Source organism: Athene cunicularia (genome assembly GCF_003259725.1).
Source record: "Athene cunicularia isolate RWA chromosome 5 unlocalized genomic scaffold, athCun1 chr5_part1, whole genome shotgun sequence".
Classification (NCBI taxonomy): Eukaryota; Metazoa; Chordata; class Aves; order Strigiformes; family Strigidae; genus Athene; species Athene cunicularia.
The window spans coordinates 26,141,812-26,157,929 of NW_020799101.1; the positions used below are offsets into that span (position 1 = coordinate 26,141,812).

The 16,118-nt window shown below is 37.8% G+C and overlaps 1 protein-coding gene across 1 annotated transcript in view; it reads right to left on the minus strand.

Moving 5' to 3' along the window:
* Positions 1-9,876, minus strand: part of MIA2 (MIA SH3 domain ER export factor 2) — a 36,119-nt gene extending 26,243 nt beyond the window's left edge. Inside the window, exons 1-6 of the mRNA XM_026849418.1 lie at positions 9,747-9,876; positions 8,115-8,248; positions 6,720-6,806; positions 5,228-6,386; positions 1,462-1,680; positions 1,239-1,336 (exon numbers count right to left, since the gene is read on the minus strand). Coding sequence (XP_026705219.1) covers positions 1,239-1,336; positions 1,462-1,680; positions 5,228-6,386; positions 6,720-6,806; positions 8,115-8,248; positions 9,747-9,861 — 1,812 coding nt within the window. The 5' untranslated portion in view covers positions 9,862-9,876. The remainder of the gene's footprint in view (positions 1-1,238; positions 1,337-1,461; positions 1,681-5,227; positions 6,387-6,719; positions 6,807-8,114; positions 8,249-9,746) is intronic.
* Between the last annotated feature and the right edge of the window lie 6,242 nt (positions 9,877-16,118).

The following is a 16,118-nucleotide window of genomic DNA, read 5'->3' on the forward strand; positions in this document are numbered from 1 at the left end:
CTCGGGCCGGAATGGCTCGGCCGGGGCCGGCAGATGCACAGAAGTAAGGGAGGTGCGGGGAACGGCAGATGCAGCGGCACAGAGCAATGCGGTGTTTCCCATCTCATTAGCCAGAACTATTTTTTGGTTTATATTTTTCTTTTTTCCCCGCATGTACTTTAAGCTTTTTTTTTTTTTTTTTCCCTAACGCAAATTTCACAATGCACTTGCCCATGAAGCTGGTACCACCTTAGAAACAGTGATAGGTAAAAGGTGAAAGTGGCTTTTTAAACTGTATCAACACAGGAACGAGTTTGGTCATAGCACTGGACCAGCAATGAGCATTGAAATCCAACCTGCTTCATGAGAAAAAATAAAAAGCAAAGCCCTTCAGTTTTCTTCTAGGCTGCAATTTAGTGTATGTAAGTACACTGAAAATTAGGAATAAATTCATGTGGTTCCTTCAGTTAATCTAAACAGAGTTAAACCAAAGTACCAAAATTAATGAGGTTTATCATATACCACTTTACCTGATACTACTCCTCTGTTTAGAGGGGACAATGCAACACCATCTACCTTTTCTAACATTCCTCTGGCAGCGTTGTTTCTTGTGCAGTTATGTCCAGTAAGGTCCACCTTCACTCTGTCCCTACATTTTGATATTTAAGATGTACCCATATCAATCATAATCCCATCTAACCAATATGCGGTTAGAAAAGTAATTTTTATGCAACTGAACTATGGGAATTTGGGGGAATCAAGGTTTTGAAATGTTTAAAAAATTGAAGTATACCGGTTATTTTATTCATCCTAACCCAAACTTTCAAAATCCAAGCAAATTTCATCAGTACTGTCCTGGGAACTAGGGAGCTATGAGTTTCATTTAAACAAACAAACAAACAAACAAAACCCCACACCAACCAAAAAAAACCCACAACAAAAAACCAAACAACCCTAAAGGCTGATGTTTTGACCACTGAGGTGTTTTCTTGCGGTTCTGTAAAAAAAAATAATAATCCCCAAACCACACTAAATTCATCAGATTCTGCAGTGCAAACAACAGAGGCAGATGAACAGCAGCTAACCTGACATTTTCTTGTTCCATCTTTATCTCATTTAGTCAGATATCCCCAGAAGCAAGGGGACTATCAAGGGTTTATTTTAAATAATATTTTTTAAGAGTTTCATTGCAGAACATAACCAATAACTAGCTTAATTTTGCACTAATGTCAACACTACATCACATAAAGAATTCTTACCTTTTTGATAATACTCGCCACTGCTGAAAATACAGATTTTATCAATTCCCCGATCTCGAGAGCATTCAAGCACAGAAGTATCTGATATATCCAGCCTCCTGATTTGTTCATAAAGAAAAAAGAACAGGTTTTACATTACAATTGTCAACTTAATATAATTCCAACTTTTTTTTTTTTTTTTTTTGCAAGTTTATTTTTCTTAGAAATAAGAAACATCACTTGCCATTACTTGGAACGTAGTTCTGGATGGCATCTGAGAAAGGCTTTTTGACATCATGTGGAGAGTCAAGTACTGAACTGTCCATTTTTTCTTCAGAATTTACTGAAGAAATTGCTGTTGCTTTTGAATATTGGTCACTGTCGTGTTCACTGTCTGCAGCTGCATGCATTTCATGTTCCTTCTCTCGTGTTTCTTCTAGCAGCTTTCTTCTACTGCCTACTCCTGCAAATAATTGTGAAGGCAAATCATGCTTATTTTCAGAGGATTTAACTTACACACGCTTTTGTAAGATACTAACCTCTACAGAGATTTTGATTTTTTAATTTTTATTTTCTTCAACTTAGAGTGTTACATTAAAGATGTGCTACAGATTTATTATTTAAGGAATACTTGTCCAAATAGTGGTCTCAGAACAGAGTTTGGAGGATAGAGCTTTAAGCAACAGTAAAGTCATTAAAATCAATATTCAGAGAAAAATATGCTTGGTTTTGATAGTTAGCCTATAGATTCCCAGTTCAGGATAAGTAGGTTTCTTTCTTATATCTAAATACAAGTGGGAAAAGCTTTATGAAAGGAACAATTTAAAATGCCACATAGGATTAAAGATTAACAACTTCCCACAAGATAGCAGACTTCACTGCAAAATACAGGAAACCACAGACATGTTCATGTAGAAGTATGGCTGATGGCATATGCCTCATTTTCAGTGACTTGCAGTAAATTTTCTGAAGCTGATAAAATACCACTTTCAGAAAACCCTACACCTTGCTTACCAATGTAGAAAAAAAATTTACAAATTGATTAATTTCTTAATTCTATACTTCAAGGCAGAACTGGCCAAAGATATGCATTGCAAATACTCCAATAGTCAAATTTGGGAAGAATAACTGACTCTTAAACAGTTACTGTAATATTAATTCAATCTGTATTATCAAATCCTCAAAATATCATAAATCAGTAATAATCTGAGTAATTTTTTTCCTCAAACAAAGCATATTTTGTTCTTGCTAAATCACTGTTAGTGAAGCATTAGTCCAGTACCTTTAGCTTCAGTTTGGGCTGCACACTGAATTGTTATAGCAGACAAAAGCACTGGCAGCTCTAGAGGGACATTCCTTTTTTCATACAGTTTTCCTGCCCAGTGTCGAAACTGTACCCCTTTTGTGCAGACACAATCCCTTGTTTCCTCTGGATAACACTGTCTTTACATGAGTAAGCTGTGATTTCGTGATGAATCTTTTCAAATTGCTGGTGCAGCTGCATCAGTTTGCTTCCATAGTACCTTTATCTTTTTCAGATTCCTTTTCTCTTAACTTCATCTCATTCTCCTATTTAATATTTAATTCTACTAGTCCTAGTGTCATTCCTATTTTAATTCTTCTTTTTAACAAAATATATCCTCAGACTTTTTTTTTGTATAGATTTAATTGTTAGTTTTACTAAATATATTTGCAAAGAACTCATGCTCTAGTAAAAATACTACCTGGGACCCTTTCTGTTCATATATAATTTTTATTATTTATATTTCTGGACCTTGACTTTGATTTTCAGATTCTTTCTTCTTTTCTTTCTCTCTCTTATCTTGTTTTGGTAGCAGCAATTAATTTTTCAGTATTATCCATCCTTTCAGTTACAAAAGTATCTTCTTTTTCAACATACACTTTATCAGCCAGGTTTCTGAGCAATCACAGTTTGGCAGCATTTAATTAAATCTGTTTTTTTAAATAGCAGTCTGGCCTTCTAGTTTGAGGATTTTAGCAGACATTAACTGTAATACTATTTTTTTTTTCTTTAAAATTCTCTTCTATTTTAGAGGGCCTCTAGGGTAAAAGTTCACTTGCAGTCAAACTGGTATCACATGACTGAAGTTGCTTTTATTGTGAATGGATTTTCTTTATAATTTTTTTTTTTTTTCAGAGTTGGATCTAGCTGAAGACTTTGCTATTACTGTGCCTTTTGAAGTAGTGTTTGATGATGCCTTCCAAAACTCAGATTTCATTTCCTATGTTTTTGTATCTTGCACTGTCATAATGGCTTAAATTGATTGGCCTAAATCTGATGGTACAGAATAATCTTTTCTTTTACCATATCACATGTTATTTTTATTTTTTTTTCTAAGATCTGGATTAAGACTGTCTTCTGGTAAGACCCATTCTCTGGTACTAGAAGCTCATGTTGGGAACATGAATCTTCCTGTGTTATTTCTGCTTCACCTTTCTGAAGACATTGCATGTTCATAGGGATTTGTTCCATTGGTAGCTTCTCTCCTGACAAGCTACCAGCAAGAGCATCAAGTGTTGTCCCATCTTTTACTAATCTGGTAGATCTTTTTACTCCACTGCCTTGTTTGTTATTTTGTGCTGCTATCTGAAGAGAAAGGTCATTCTCTTTGGAGTTATCCACATTACTGTGATCTGATTTGTTATATTTTACCTTCCGAGTTGAGGTGTTTTCAGTTTCTTCTCCCCATAATATTTTATCAAGGCTTATACTGAGGCCTTTTTTCATCATGGAAGATTACTTCCACTCACAGCAAGCAGGTTTTACCTTCCATTCTGAAACTCCATATGTCTTTCAAGTGGCCAATTTCTTCAGAAATTTTAGTACCTGCTAAACTGAAGCCACTAGATGAGGTGTGAGGAGAACATAGTTGGTCTGAAGTCAATGCCTGGGACTCCTCAGATTTCTGAGCCCATTCAACATTAAAAATATTCTGACTGAAATCTTTCATGTTCTTTTCATAAAAACCCAGTGGATCGTTTTTATTCTCTGGTTTGTCAATTTTCTCCTTTACATCACTATCCATTTTGAACTGGCTTTTTGATGCTGAATTTTGCTTTATATTACAGGCAAACAAATCAAATACATTCTCAGATGTTTCCACAGTAAGACACGGTTCACTGTCACATGGGGTCTTCTTGATGCCTGGATGATTATCTGCAGCTTCTGGTACTTCCCCATTACTTAGTAATTTGTTTTCTGAATTTACAGATTCTTGAATACAAGTGTTCAGGTTATTTTGTTCTTTTTGCATTGTTTCAGTTGCTTCAATTTTTGATTTTCCCTGCAGATGAGTTCCAATTTCTCCTGTATTTTCAAAATCTAATTTTGAAAGTAAATATAGAGAATCTCTGGAGACAGGGTCATTATAATAACCTTTTGTGTTGGTGTTTTCCTGACTTTCACTACTCTTGGAAACATGTTCTTCAGCACTGGAATAACTAAACAAGGGTACATACTGTCTTTGAGATACTTCAGGTTGTACTAGTGTTTCAATAGATAAAATTTGCGAAACATCACTATTGTTAACTAGTTTGACAAAATATTTTGTTTTTTCATCACTGCATTCATTATTTTGCACAGCTACTGAGAAAAACAGATTGCTTTCTTGGATTGCACCCTCTTCTTGAGCCAGCTCCTCACTAACTCCCTGATTTACTTGTATTTTCATTGTTCCTTGTAATATTTCATCATAATTTTCAGTTTGAGGGGGTTCTTCACTAAAAAGCACATCATCTTGTAAACTCTGCACTTGTTCTTTGGCTGTTAAACTCCAGAACAGTATGTCTGCAAAATGACTAAAAGAGAAGAAATGGCTCTGTTTTTCAGCTATGTCAGGCTTCCATGTCTTTTGTGTCTGAGGGATCACAATTCTGAGGTGGGCTAGGCAAAGAAGAAATCTGATATGCAGTTGATTCATGTCCCTGTTGATTATCATATGAGTCCATATTATAATTAATAAAGCTATTCTAGATATTTGTATACCAACCTGAATGGCCATGTTTGCTTTCTGATTCCTGATTTCTCTTTTTAGCTTCAGTGTTTTTCAGCAGTTGGCTTTCTGATACCAAGTCATGTTCTGAACTGTAAGGTTCAAATGGCTTCTCTTTGTCACCTGCTAGTATATCAAAAGATGATTCTATGCTATTTGAGGTGCTTTCGGAGTCATTAAAAGCATACACACTTGCTCGTATCTCCCCAGGATTTGGCATGTTGCTGTTCAAATCTACTATTTCTTGTGCATAATTCCCTTCATCTTCATCTGTCACTGCTTTAACTGTGTCCTGTGATTCTTTGTCCATGTTTGGTTCTTTCTGGTCTGAAGTCTGCACTTCTTCATTCTTATTTGCTTCATCCTCTGTTTCTCTGCTTCGCTGGTCTTCCATAGCAATTGTATCTTTCTCAGCATGGCCAAAATTAAGAACATGACTTAAACCCAAATTAAACCAATTTAATTTGGATTCTTGGCTTTCACTCTTTTCTTCTTCTGTCAGTAACTCTGTGACTGCTGTTTCGTGTTTATCATTGGAATATCCAGGCACACCAGAAACATCATGGATTTGTGGATCATTTTTTTCTGATGTCAAACCAACATCGACATTCTCTTCACCAAAATACAGAAAGTCCGTCAGTCCATGTTGAAACCAAACAGATGCTGGGGGTTCTAGTTGCCCCTTATCATTTGGCTCCTGCAAGTCATTTTCAGCAGTGACCACTATTTTTCTGCCTCGGTATGTATTTTCTTCTAAAGATTCAGTAATGTCTTTTAAGGGCTCTTCATCATTTTTACTTCCTGTGGTGAACCATCCTGCAATCCAACTAGACTGGGCTGGAATGGGTTCTACTGGGACAGTGTTTTGCATTTGTGGCTCTTCAGTATGATCTTTTCTGTTCTCATTTTTTCTAACCAGCTTTTTGCTTGCAGATTCCTCCTGAGTGTGAGATTCCTTGGAATCATTTTCAGAAACTGGTTCAATTATTTCTTCCTTTTGCATGGAGTCTCTTGTATGTTTTAAGAGTTCATTTTCATGCAGCTCTGATTCTGCATCAGATGATGAATATTCACTTTCTTCGTTGTGATCATGTAATGTGCTATCTTCATTTTCAAAAGCATACTTATCTCCATGAAGACAAAGGAAATCAGTTTCCTAAAAGAACAATATTAACTTTTAAAATGTTTTCATGAGAAATTTTCTACAGCACTGTGTAGCACAGCAATATATCTTTATTCTCTTTCTGTGTAATTATACGTGTGTATAACTTTACACAAAGGAATGTAAGTAATTATATTATTCTAATGGTTCTACATAATTTATTAGATAAAAATTAGAGGACTATAAACATGCCAGTGGAGCAATAATGAAGAAAACATGTTTTGAATTATCTGAAATAAAATATGCATCAACACTTGAATTTCTAACTGGATGTTAGATTTTCAGTTGCTGTGAACTACACTGGAAAATCTGGTGATGTTGGTTTACCTTAGTGAGCACTTCAACTTCTTCTGCAATAAGAACTTCCTCAACCTTCACTGCATCTTTTGGGAAATACCCAAAATCCTTTCCTTTCTGTAAAAAATATGAAAGGAATGAAAGCATTTAAACTTCAGTCTTAAGAGTGATAGGTGCTTGCATATATGCTAGAAAAGTATGAATATCAAATAATAAGTTTATAGGACTCCCCGTACCCCCTTCATTTTGTTTGGTCAAAAGATTGGTTTATTTTTCCTTCAAAAAGCATTCCATTTGCCATTTTGGAAAGCAAGGGGAAGTATATTACTCCAATACTATTATTTTTTGTATTATATTTATGAATGTGTGTTTGTGCAGAACCAAACCAATAGCCTTAACACTGTTTCAGCTGAAGATGTTGTGTGCACAAACGCTCTCAGCCAGCTCCTACTAAAATTGGCTGCAAATTTCCCACTGACTGAAGTGGGAAAAAAATAATGCCTTAATAACTAATGACCCATAATAAGTTACAAGAAAAGCAGGATATGAAATTCAGGTACGAGGCCAGCTGCAGCTGAAGAGAAAATGGCAGCAAAGATGGCAACACTACAGAAAATAAGTTGATGATAATGCCAAAAAGAATCAAGTAAGGCTCAGTCTGAGCAAGAAACTAGCCACTAGCTTTACATCAAACCATTGCACAAAGCCTTTAATGGAGTAATACACCTTGGGAAGCAAGGAATAGTAAGGTACCTGCAAAGATACTCTTGGATTAAAAAAAGGAAGACAGAATTTCACTGTTAAACAACAAATGTGACAGATCATTTACAAACACACACAAAAAGTTTACCAATATCTTTTGGTTTTGAAGCACTTACACAGTTATACTAGCAGTTGGATTTGGATCAATGCATCTATTCCTTCTTAGCTATAATATAACTACATGGCTCTTCCAACTACATTGTCAATTGTTCCGAAACATTAAATATGCATGATAACTTCTCTGGGAACTTTCCTCGAGCACTGAACTCTGAAGTCAGGTCCCAATACTGGATTGCTGATTAAGCAACTGTAAAACCTTCTTACCCACAAACCTGTAGGTAGGTACCTGACCTTATAGATGGGAATGTTTTTAACAGAACCAGATTAAATCATTATAGCCAAATGGTTAGATGAAGGAAAGAGAAAACTTGGATTCTGATCTTGACTTTCTTTCTCCATGAGTGATCTTTGCCAAGATTTGATTTTCCCTTTCTATATAAAGATAATAACAATGACCCATCTCCCAAATACTTTATTGATCCATGACTGGTTAATATTGCAAAAGAGATGGAAGATCCCTAGAAGCAAGCAGAATGTAGTTGTTATGCTATTATACTATCTAAATTATTTATGGGGAAAAATCTTTCAGACTGAAGTACTTACACTTCCTGTCCACAAGTTTTCATTTTTCCTTGAAAGTTTGGAGTATACCATTATCTCTTCCCCTGTTTTGAAGCTAAGATACCGGCAGTCAGGCCCTAAGTAGTCTGTAGTGGCTTGAACTCTGCTCATTGCCACTGGAATAGGATGTAGAAAGAAAGAAACAAGTGAGTATAGCAGCCATTCTGTCTGGTCAGGTTACTGAAGAAGTCTGATACATATAAATACATTAACATGTTTGTTAATACATCAATATGTGCTTTGTTATGATACTAACCCATTTATATCAAGTGGAAAGCAACTAATGCAAAAAAAAAAAAAAAAAAAGAAAAAAAGCAGCTCTATCTTGGTTTTTTTTCCTATTTACTACAGACATCAAGGAGAAAAACTCTTGTCCTATATGAACATTTTCCAGTCCTTATTCAGCCAAGCGTTCAATGCCAAAATGCATGTGAGGCATTAGCAAGTTCAACTACTAAAGACAGATTTAAACAGCTAAAAGAATATTTCCCAGAGATATTTGTAATCGTATATTTTAAAAATTCTAAGTTAAATCTAGTAATTATTTCCAAGATTTTTGTCCTCTATTTTGAATATTTATTTATCTTATGAAGAAAATAGGTAAGTTTGATCAATATAAACCTTAAACACATTGTCAAAAACAAAGGTTCCAATTCAATTTGAATTAGTTTAAATTCTCTTTTTCTCCACTCCTGTGTCCCCACAGAAACCACTACTGATGTGCTCTGGTCATTTTGGAGCCTGTTCCATATGCTGTTCCACAAAGACTGACATCTCTGAGCATCCAGAACCCACTGAAGTCAGCACAGCTCCACAGGAAAATAAAGTCCATCAGCAGAGGAAATCTAAGGTCTCTTCCTCTTCAGGACAAGCTATCCACATTGAAAGTGCAACAATTAAGGCTGCTAAACACTGGAGACAGCTTAGAAACAGCTTCAACTACATATGATTATGACAGGTTTCATAACGATAATCAATGGATAATAAATTATTTATTGCTGCCCACTTGTGATTCAGTGGCTTTGCCTCCTGCAGAGCTATTTAATCCCCAGAAACTCTGTAACTAGTTACTGCTCTTACTTCATGTTAAAGAAGAAAAAATAAGTAAAAAGGATATATTAACAGGGTCTTTTATAAGAAGGATTACAAAAACCCCCAAAACAAACAGTTTGCTTACAGTAGAAAAAATAGAGTTTTGCAGAATGGGCTGTGAATGTACTATAAACACAAGATATATAGTCATCTTTCTCAGTTTATAACGTTCCTTTTAAAAAAAAAAATAAATATTTTCTACCTGGTAAGGAATGAGTTAAAAATACTTTAAACCTGCTTTATACTGCCTGTTTTGAGGAAACCTGAGAAAAACTAGCTATTCGAGAGTATTTTTACTGAACTTTGATCTTTATATACTTACACAACACAATCCAGCAAGTGTAATTTTCTCTTTTTGTTTGAGAAGTTTAAGCCTATTGCTCATAAACTTAGATATTGACAACAAACATTTTCTATGGCTACTTATTTCAGTCTGTTTCATCGCAAGTTTCAACAGTATGGTTTGTAATAACTGCACATGCACCATAGACTCCTTTTGAAAAAGAAAACCTTTTTACTTACTCTCACATTCCCGATCACCACACTTCTTCCATTCTGAAAGTACCTTTGTACTCTGCAGACTTGTTACAAATGAAATTACTAACAGCAAAATTCTGTGATCCAAGATCCTTGACATTTTAGATTGAATCTAGAATGCACCGAAACTGTGGAAGCTGCATTGATGTGCGTTAGCAAGAATATTCTACATCATTTTTCTTAGCCTAAGAAAACATGGCAAATAAACTTATCCTATTTTCCTTCTTTCATCTGCTCAAAGAGAAGTACGCTATGCTAACCAGCAAAAAATCTGCAGAGTCAGGTGTCCTGATTATACACGTATTTAATAATTAACTATGTTCTGATAGCCAGACTGATGTTTTGAATACAAAGAAACTAGTTCTGGTCACATCAAAATGTAGCCTCTTAGGTTCTTTTGTACTGAGTTTCTGGAGGAATGTATTAGGGGAAATTCAACAAGAGTAGTATTAGGATTTTTTCTGGATTATGTATGCATTTTTAATATACATCTTCCACCTGATTTTAAGATGGACTATCAATATTATGCTTACATTGATTTACATGATGGCCAATAGAGCTACTGACAACTTTCTAGCTTTTTTGTTCAATAAACTATATGTTTTGTGCACTGCTATGTTTTAGATTATTTGTAGCTGGTCACTGAGAACTTGGACAGAAATTTTTTCCACATACTCTTTTGGAATTTTCTCATGCTCTAGATGCTAAGTGCAACCCTTTAGCATGGGGAATACTTACTCAACTCCAATGTCTTTTAAAGGTGCCTGGCAGCTTTCAGGTTCTTAAGACAACTAGAAAATCCATATGCTAGCTCTACATCATATATCACAGAGCATTATACCAAAGCTAAGCAGATGATACGTCCTGCTTTTTAAGGAATACCCTCTGTTTCTTAGCAATCTCTTATGCAATACGGAGTTACAAATGTTTTCACAAATACAGGTTATGCATTAAAGAAGTAATTATGCCGGGAGTTGTACACTGGTTATAAATGTATGAAGTTGTGCTATAAATGAAAGCTTGCAGAGAGGTTTGCATTAGAAGTAAACTGTGCTTCAAATGCTCCAGTCATTGTCCTGCACTTCCTTGGTCACCTAAACACAGTATGTCTAATTTACCTACATAAGAGGCTTCACCTTTCCTTTCCTACTCTCCTGCATGGGGTAGCCTCTTCTTTCTCACTTGATAGTGCCCCGAGAATCTGTGCTCTTTCCCAATCAATAATATTTGCAGTTACACGCTTCCTAGCAGGCCTGCCCTTCCTTCAGTCCTGAGGATGACTCACACAGTATTCGCTCTGCTTTCTCTTTCTGTGAACCTAAGCTGTGTCCTACTTGCAGCATAGTCCTCCTCCCTTGTGCTCCAAAACCCAAACCTACCAGACACTGGTGCTTCACCTGATCTACTGAGCCAGTAAACAGATCATCTCCTGGAGGCTGGGAGAGAGGGCACAAAGTGAGTCAGGGTCATATTAACCAGCAATGTCCTGCAAACAAAAAAATCACAGATGACATGTCCTCCAGTTGCAATTTAACACTTTGGCCCCTTCCTTTGCCACATGACCTGGTAGTCAGACAGGCCTATCCTATGACCTAGCACACCAGCTGCCTCTGCTGTTAGGTAATCCATTGGAGAGCCGTCTTGTGTACCAGGGAAAATACACTGTAGATCAGCCCACCCAACACTAGCTCCTGACTAGCTTTGATGTCGCCCCATCCCCGGCATTAGTATTTTCCCGTTCACTCTCATGGATCTTGAGTTGCTTAGAGAGTCAGTGATTGGGGACCTTCCCTGGGGTCCTCCAGGTCTATCTGTAGGAGGTGAAGTGGGAGAAATGGCATACCATGCAGATAAAACATGGCAAATGCAAAGACACCCTGTGAGTAGAAAGAAGGACGGGCATTTTTTTTAATTCCCAAGTCTCTAAGGTCAGGACAGATTGGTGAGAAGGAATATACAATAAATTTATATTTATGTATACTAAGTGTACAAAATAAAAAATGGACAGCAATTTTATCCCACCAAGATTAGCAGATGATCAGAAGAGTCTTTCATAATGTCACAAACTGTGGAACACAGGACAAAAGCAATAATGGCCCTACAAAGGTTAACAGTCCCTTTTTGAGCCTGGCAACATGGAGCTGATTCATCTAAAAATAGAAAGGCCGGGTATTCTGACACCTAAAATTACGTACTTCAGTGAGTTTATGTGGGAGAACAAACTATCACACCCATACCTCGAGATCTGCAGATTATTACTGTATTTGTCAAAATAGCTCTGAAAATGGCTCTGACTTCAGTTTCATATGGATACCTAGACTAATCCCCAAGTCTATATATAGATAAAATGTTGCAGCTCATCTTAACTACTTAGTTTAATCTGCATCTGCAATTTTCAAGTTATTCTGGGCACTGCTCATTATGCAGTTTAGTCTCAACAATCATTCTTCTAGGTTTGAAGCTTTTAAAAGGCTGACGAGCACTGCTCTCATCTCTGTTCCGTGTTTTTTGTTCCTCTAGTAACTTCAATAATAAATCATATTTATATCAAATATTCTTTTCTTCTGGGTGTAAATCCTATACTTGCAGACATTATACAACCATAACTTCTAATCACCTTTGAACTAAAGTCAAAGATAAAGATTCACGGTATTTGTCATTGCTGGCTTCCAAAGGACAAAGTTGAAAGCTTTATAGCAGATAGAGTGAGACTTCAGTTAATTTCTATTCTGCAGAACTGAAGCAACAAATGTATTATTACATATGCAAAGATAAACAATGCTAATGAAAAAGTAAGATCTATTTCCAACAGCTCTCATTAGAGTGAAACTATTTTTTTATTTGCAATGACATCTTAATAACTTTAACTACCAAGCAAGAAAGGCAGAGATCCCTTATCTTAAAATTCACAGAAGGATCAACTCAGAATTAATGGTGTAATTTAAATAAACCGAGTAATATGGCACACTGAATGGCTCTTTTAAGACATGGTTTTATATAAGTAAAAGAGATACAGATACTGAATCGTCTAGAAAATGCAGTATTAATGATAAAGATCCCAAAACAAATCATAACTTGGCAAAATTTCTCCTAAGTACATTCAAGTCAAACATATATTTTATGATAACAGTATATACAGCTTTGGTTATATTCTTATGATAGCACCAGAAGGCTCCATACAGAATGGAGGGTTTCACTGTGTCAGATATTGCACTAATACATAGAAGAATGGAGTCCGTGAAAAAAGCACTTTAAAAATATAGTTCTCTTGTCTTAGAATGTTTGGATGAAAAATACAGATCAACTTTTACATTGAATCAAATGTCATGCTAAAAATATTTCTTTTAAAACAAGCATATTTTAAAAATTAGTAAGTCAAAGGAAGAAAAGGAACACTAATTCACCCTTCCAGTTAGACAAATCTGAACAGGTAACAGTCATTCATCATCCAGATTTAAACCAATTTTTTCAGCCAGGATAACAAATAGCAAGAAAAAGCCATTATTGCGTCCCTATTACAAAAATGGTTACAAGCATGACAACTCACATTGCATTTCTAGAAAATCATGGAACTTGTGACTTAAATTATTTTTAATCTTGATGTGTTTCCAAGCTTTGACTGCCTCCTATTTTGCCATATAACACTGTCACCTCATAACAACTGCCTGAACAGAGTCTGTAGTAAAACACAGGTTTGTTATAAAACTGTGACAGGCAGGAAAAAAAGAAAAGCCTGAAAGAGCAAAATTATGTCCTCCAAAACACAGATCTCTGTATATTACTCATACACCACTGCCACAGCATTTGACCCCATGTAGTCTCAGAAATACTTCTTTGAACAGAAAAACTCATTTCAAAGTTCTGGGACACACATAAAATGAATAGGTTTGTCCTGTTGTATGACAGTAATCACTACAAAATGAGCAGCTGAACTCAAAATTATAACGGGGACCTAACCACAAGACCATTACTTTCCTGATAAACAAAAGCTGCTCTAGAAACCTATTTGAAAATTTACTGGTTTTGGAAATTAATTTGATGATGGTAACACCTGATGGCATCACCATCAAGGCTTTGGATTCTTCAATCATGGGTTGGTATGCAGGGCACCTGACCTTTTGATATTAGATGGACTGCACCTGTCCCAGAGAGGGAAGAGGATCTTGGGGCAGGAGATAGCTGGGCTCATTGATAGATTTAAACTAGATTTGAAGGCGGAAGGGGGCAAAACATTGGCCCATCTGAAGTGCATGTGTACCAGTGCACACAGCATGGGTGACAAACAGGAGGAGCTTGAAGCCATGATGAAACAGGACAATTACGATGTTGTCGCTATTACAGAAACATGGTGGGATGTCTCCCATGACTGGAGTGTGCCAATTGATGGCTACAAGCTCTTTAGGAGGGACAGACAGGGGAGAGGTGGTGGGGTGGCACTGTATGTTAAGGTCTGTTATGATTGCTTTGAGTACAAGTGTAGTGAAGACAGGGTTGAGTGTCTTTGCATTAGAATCAGGGGGAAGGCCAACAAGGCAGATGTTGTAGTAGGAGTCTACTATAGGCCACCCAACCAGGACAAAGAGATGGATGAGATATTTTATAGGCATTTAGGTGAAATCTCACAATCATTTGCCCTTGGTCTTGTGGGCGACTTTAACTTCTCAGGCATCTGATGGAAATACAACACAGCAGAACGAGACTAGTCCCGGAGATACCTGGAATGTGTGGGAGATACCTTCCTGATGCAACTGGTGAGAGAACCGACCAGAGAAGGTGCCCTACTGGATCTCCTCTTTGTGAACAGAGAAGGGCTGGTGGATGATGTGGTGGTTGGAGGCCGACTAGGGCACAGCAATCACAAAATAATAGTGTTCTCTATTCTTAGAGAGGCCAGGAGAGGGCTAAGCAGGACTGACATCCTGGACTTCAAAAGGGCTGACTGTCTTGTTTAGGCAGCTGCTTGAAAGGATCCCCTGGGGACTATCCTGAAGGGTAGAGGGGTCCAGGAAGGCTGGGCACTCTTTAAGAAGGAAGTGTTAATGGCTCAGGAGCAGGCAGTCCCCAGGTGCTCTAAGAAGCTGATGCCAGAGAAGACCACCCTGGCTTAACAGGGACTTTTGGCTGCAACTCAGGGAGAAAAGGAGAGTTTACAGCCTTTGGAAGAAGGGGCTAGCCACTCACAGTGATTACAAAGATGCTGTGAGGCTATGCAGGGTGGAAATCAGGAGGGCTAAAGCCCAGCTAGAAATTAATACAGCCTCAGCAATCAAGGATAACAAGAAATGTTTCTATAAGTACATCAGTAGCAAAACAAAGTCCAAGGAGAGTCTCCATCCCCTGATAGATGCAGGAGGAAACATGGAAACAAGTGATGAGGAAAAGGCTGAGGTGCTTAATGCCTTCTTTGCCTCAGTATTTAAAAATAAAACTAATTGTACTGAATCCATCCTCCTGAGCCAGAAGACAGAGGCTGGGAGAATGACCCCCCTGCAATCCAGGAGACAGTGACCTTCTGCATCACACAGACATACACAAGTCTATGGGACCAGACGGATTACACCTGAGGGTGCTGAAGGAGCTGGCTGGGGGGCTCGCCAGGCCACTTTCTATCATTTCCCAGCAGTCCTGGCTGACTGGTGAGGTCCCGACAGATTGGAAATTGGCTTATAAGAAGGGTCGGAAGGATGATCTGAGAAATTACAGGCCTGTCAGCTTGACTTCGGTAGTTGGGAAGCTGATAGAGCAGCTCATCCTAAATACCATCTTACAACACATGCAGGACAACCAGATGCTCAGGCCCAGTCTGCACAAGTTTATGAAAGGCTGCTCCTGCTTGACAAACCTGATCTCCTTCTACGACAGGGCGACCTGTTTATCAGATGAGGGAAAGGCTGTGGACGTAATTTACCTTGACTTTAGCAAGGCCTTTGACATTTCCCGCAGTATTCTCCTGGCAAAACTGGCTGCTCGAGGTTTGGACAATTGCAATTTGCTGGGTAAAAAACTCCCTGGATGACCAGGCCCAGAGAGTTGTGGTGAACGGAGTTAAATCCAGCTGGTGGCCGGTCATGAGTGGTGTCCCCCAGGGCTCGGTTTTGGGGCCACTCCTGTTTAACATCTTTATTGATGATCTAGACGAGGGGATCGAGTGCACCCTCAGTCAGTTTGCAGATGACCCCAAGTTGGGTGGGAGTGTTGATCTGCTCGAGGGCAGGGAGGCTCTGCAGAGAGACCTGGACAGGCTGGAGCCATGGGCTGAGCCCAACTGGGGGAGTTTCAATAAGGCCAAATGCCGGGGGCTGCCCTTGGGCCACAACAACCCCCAGCAGCGCTACAGGCTTGGGGCTGTCTCTTATA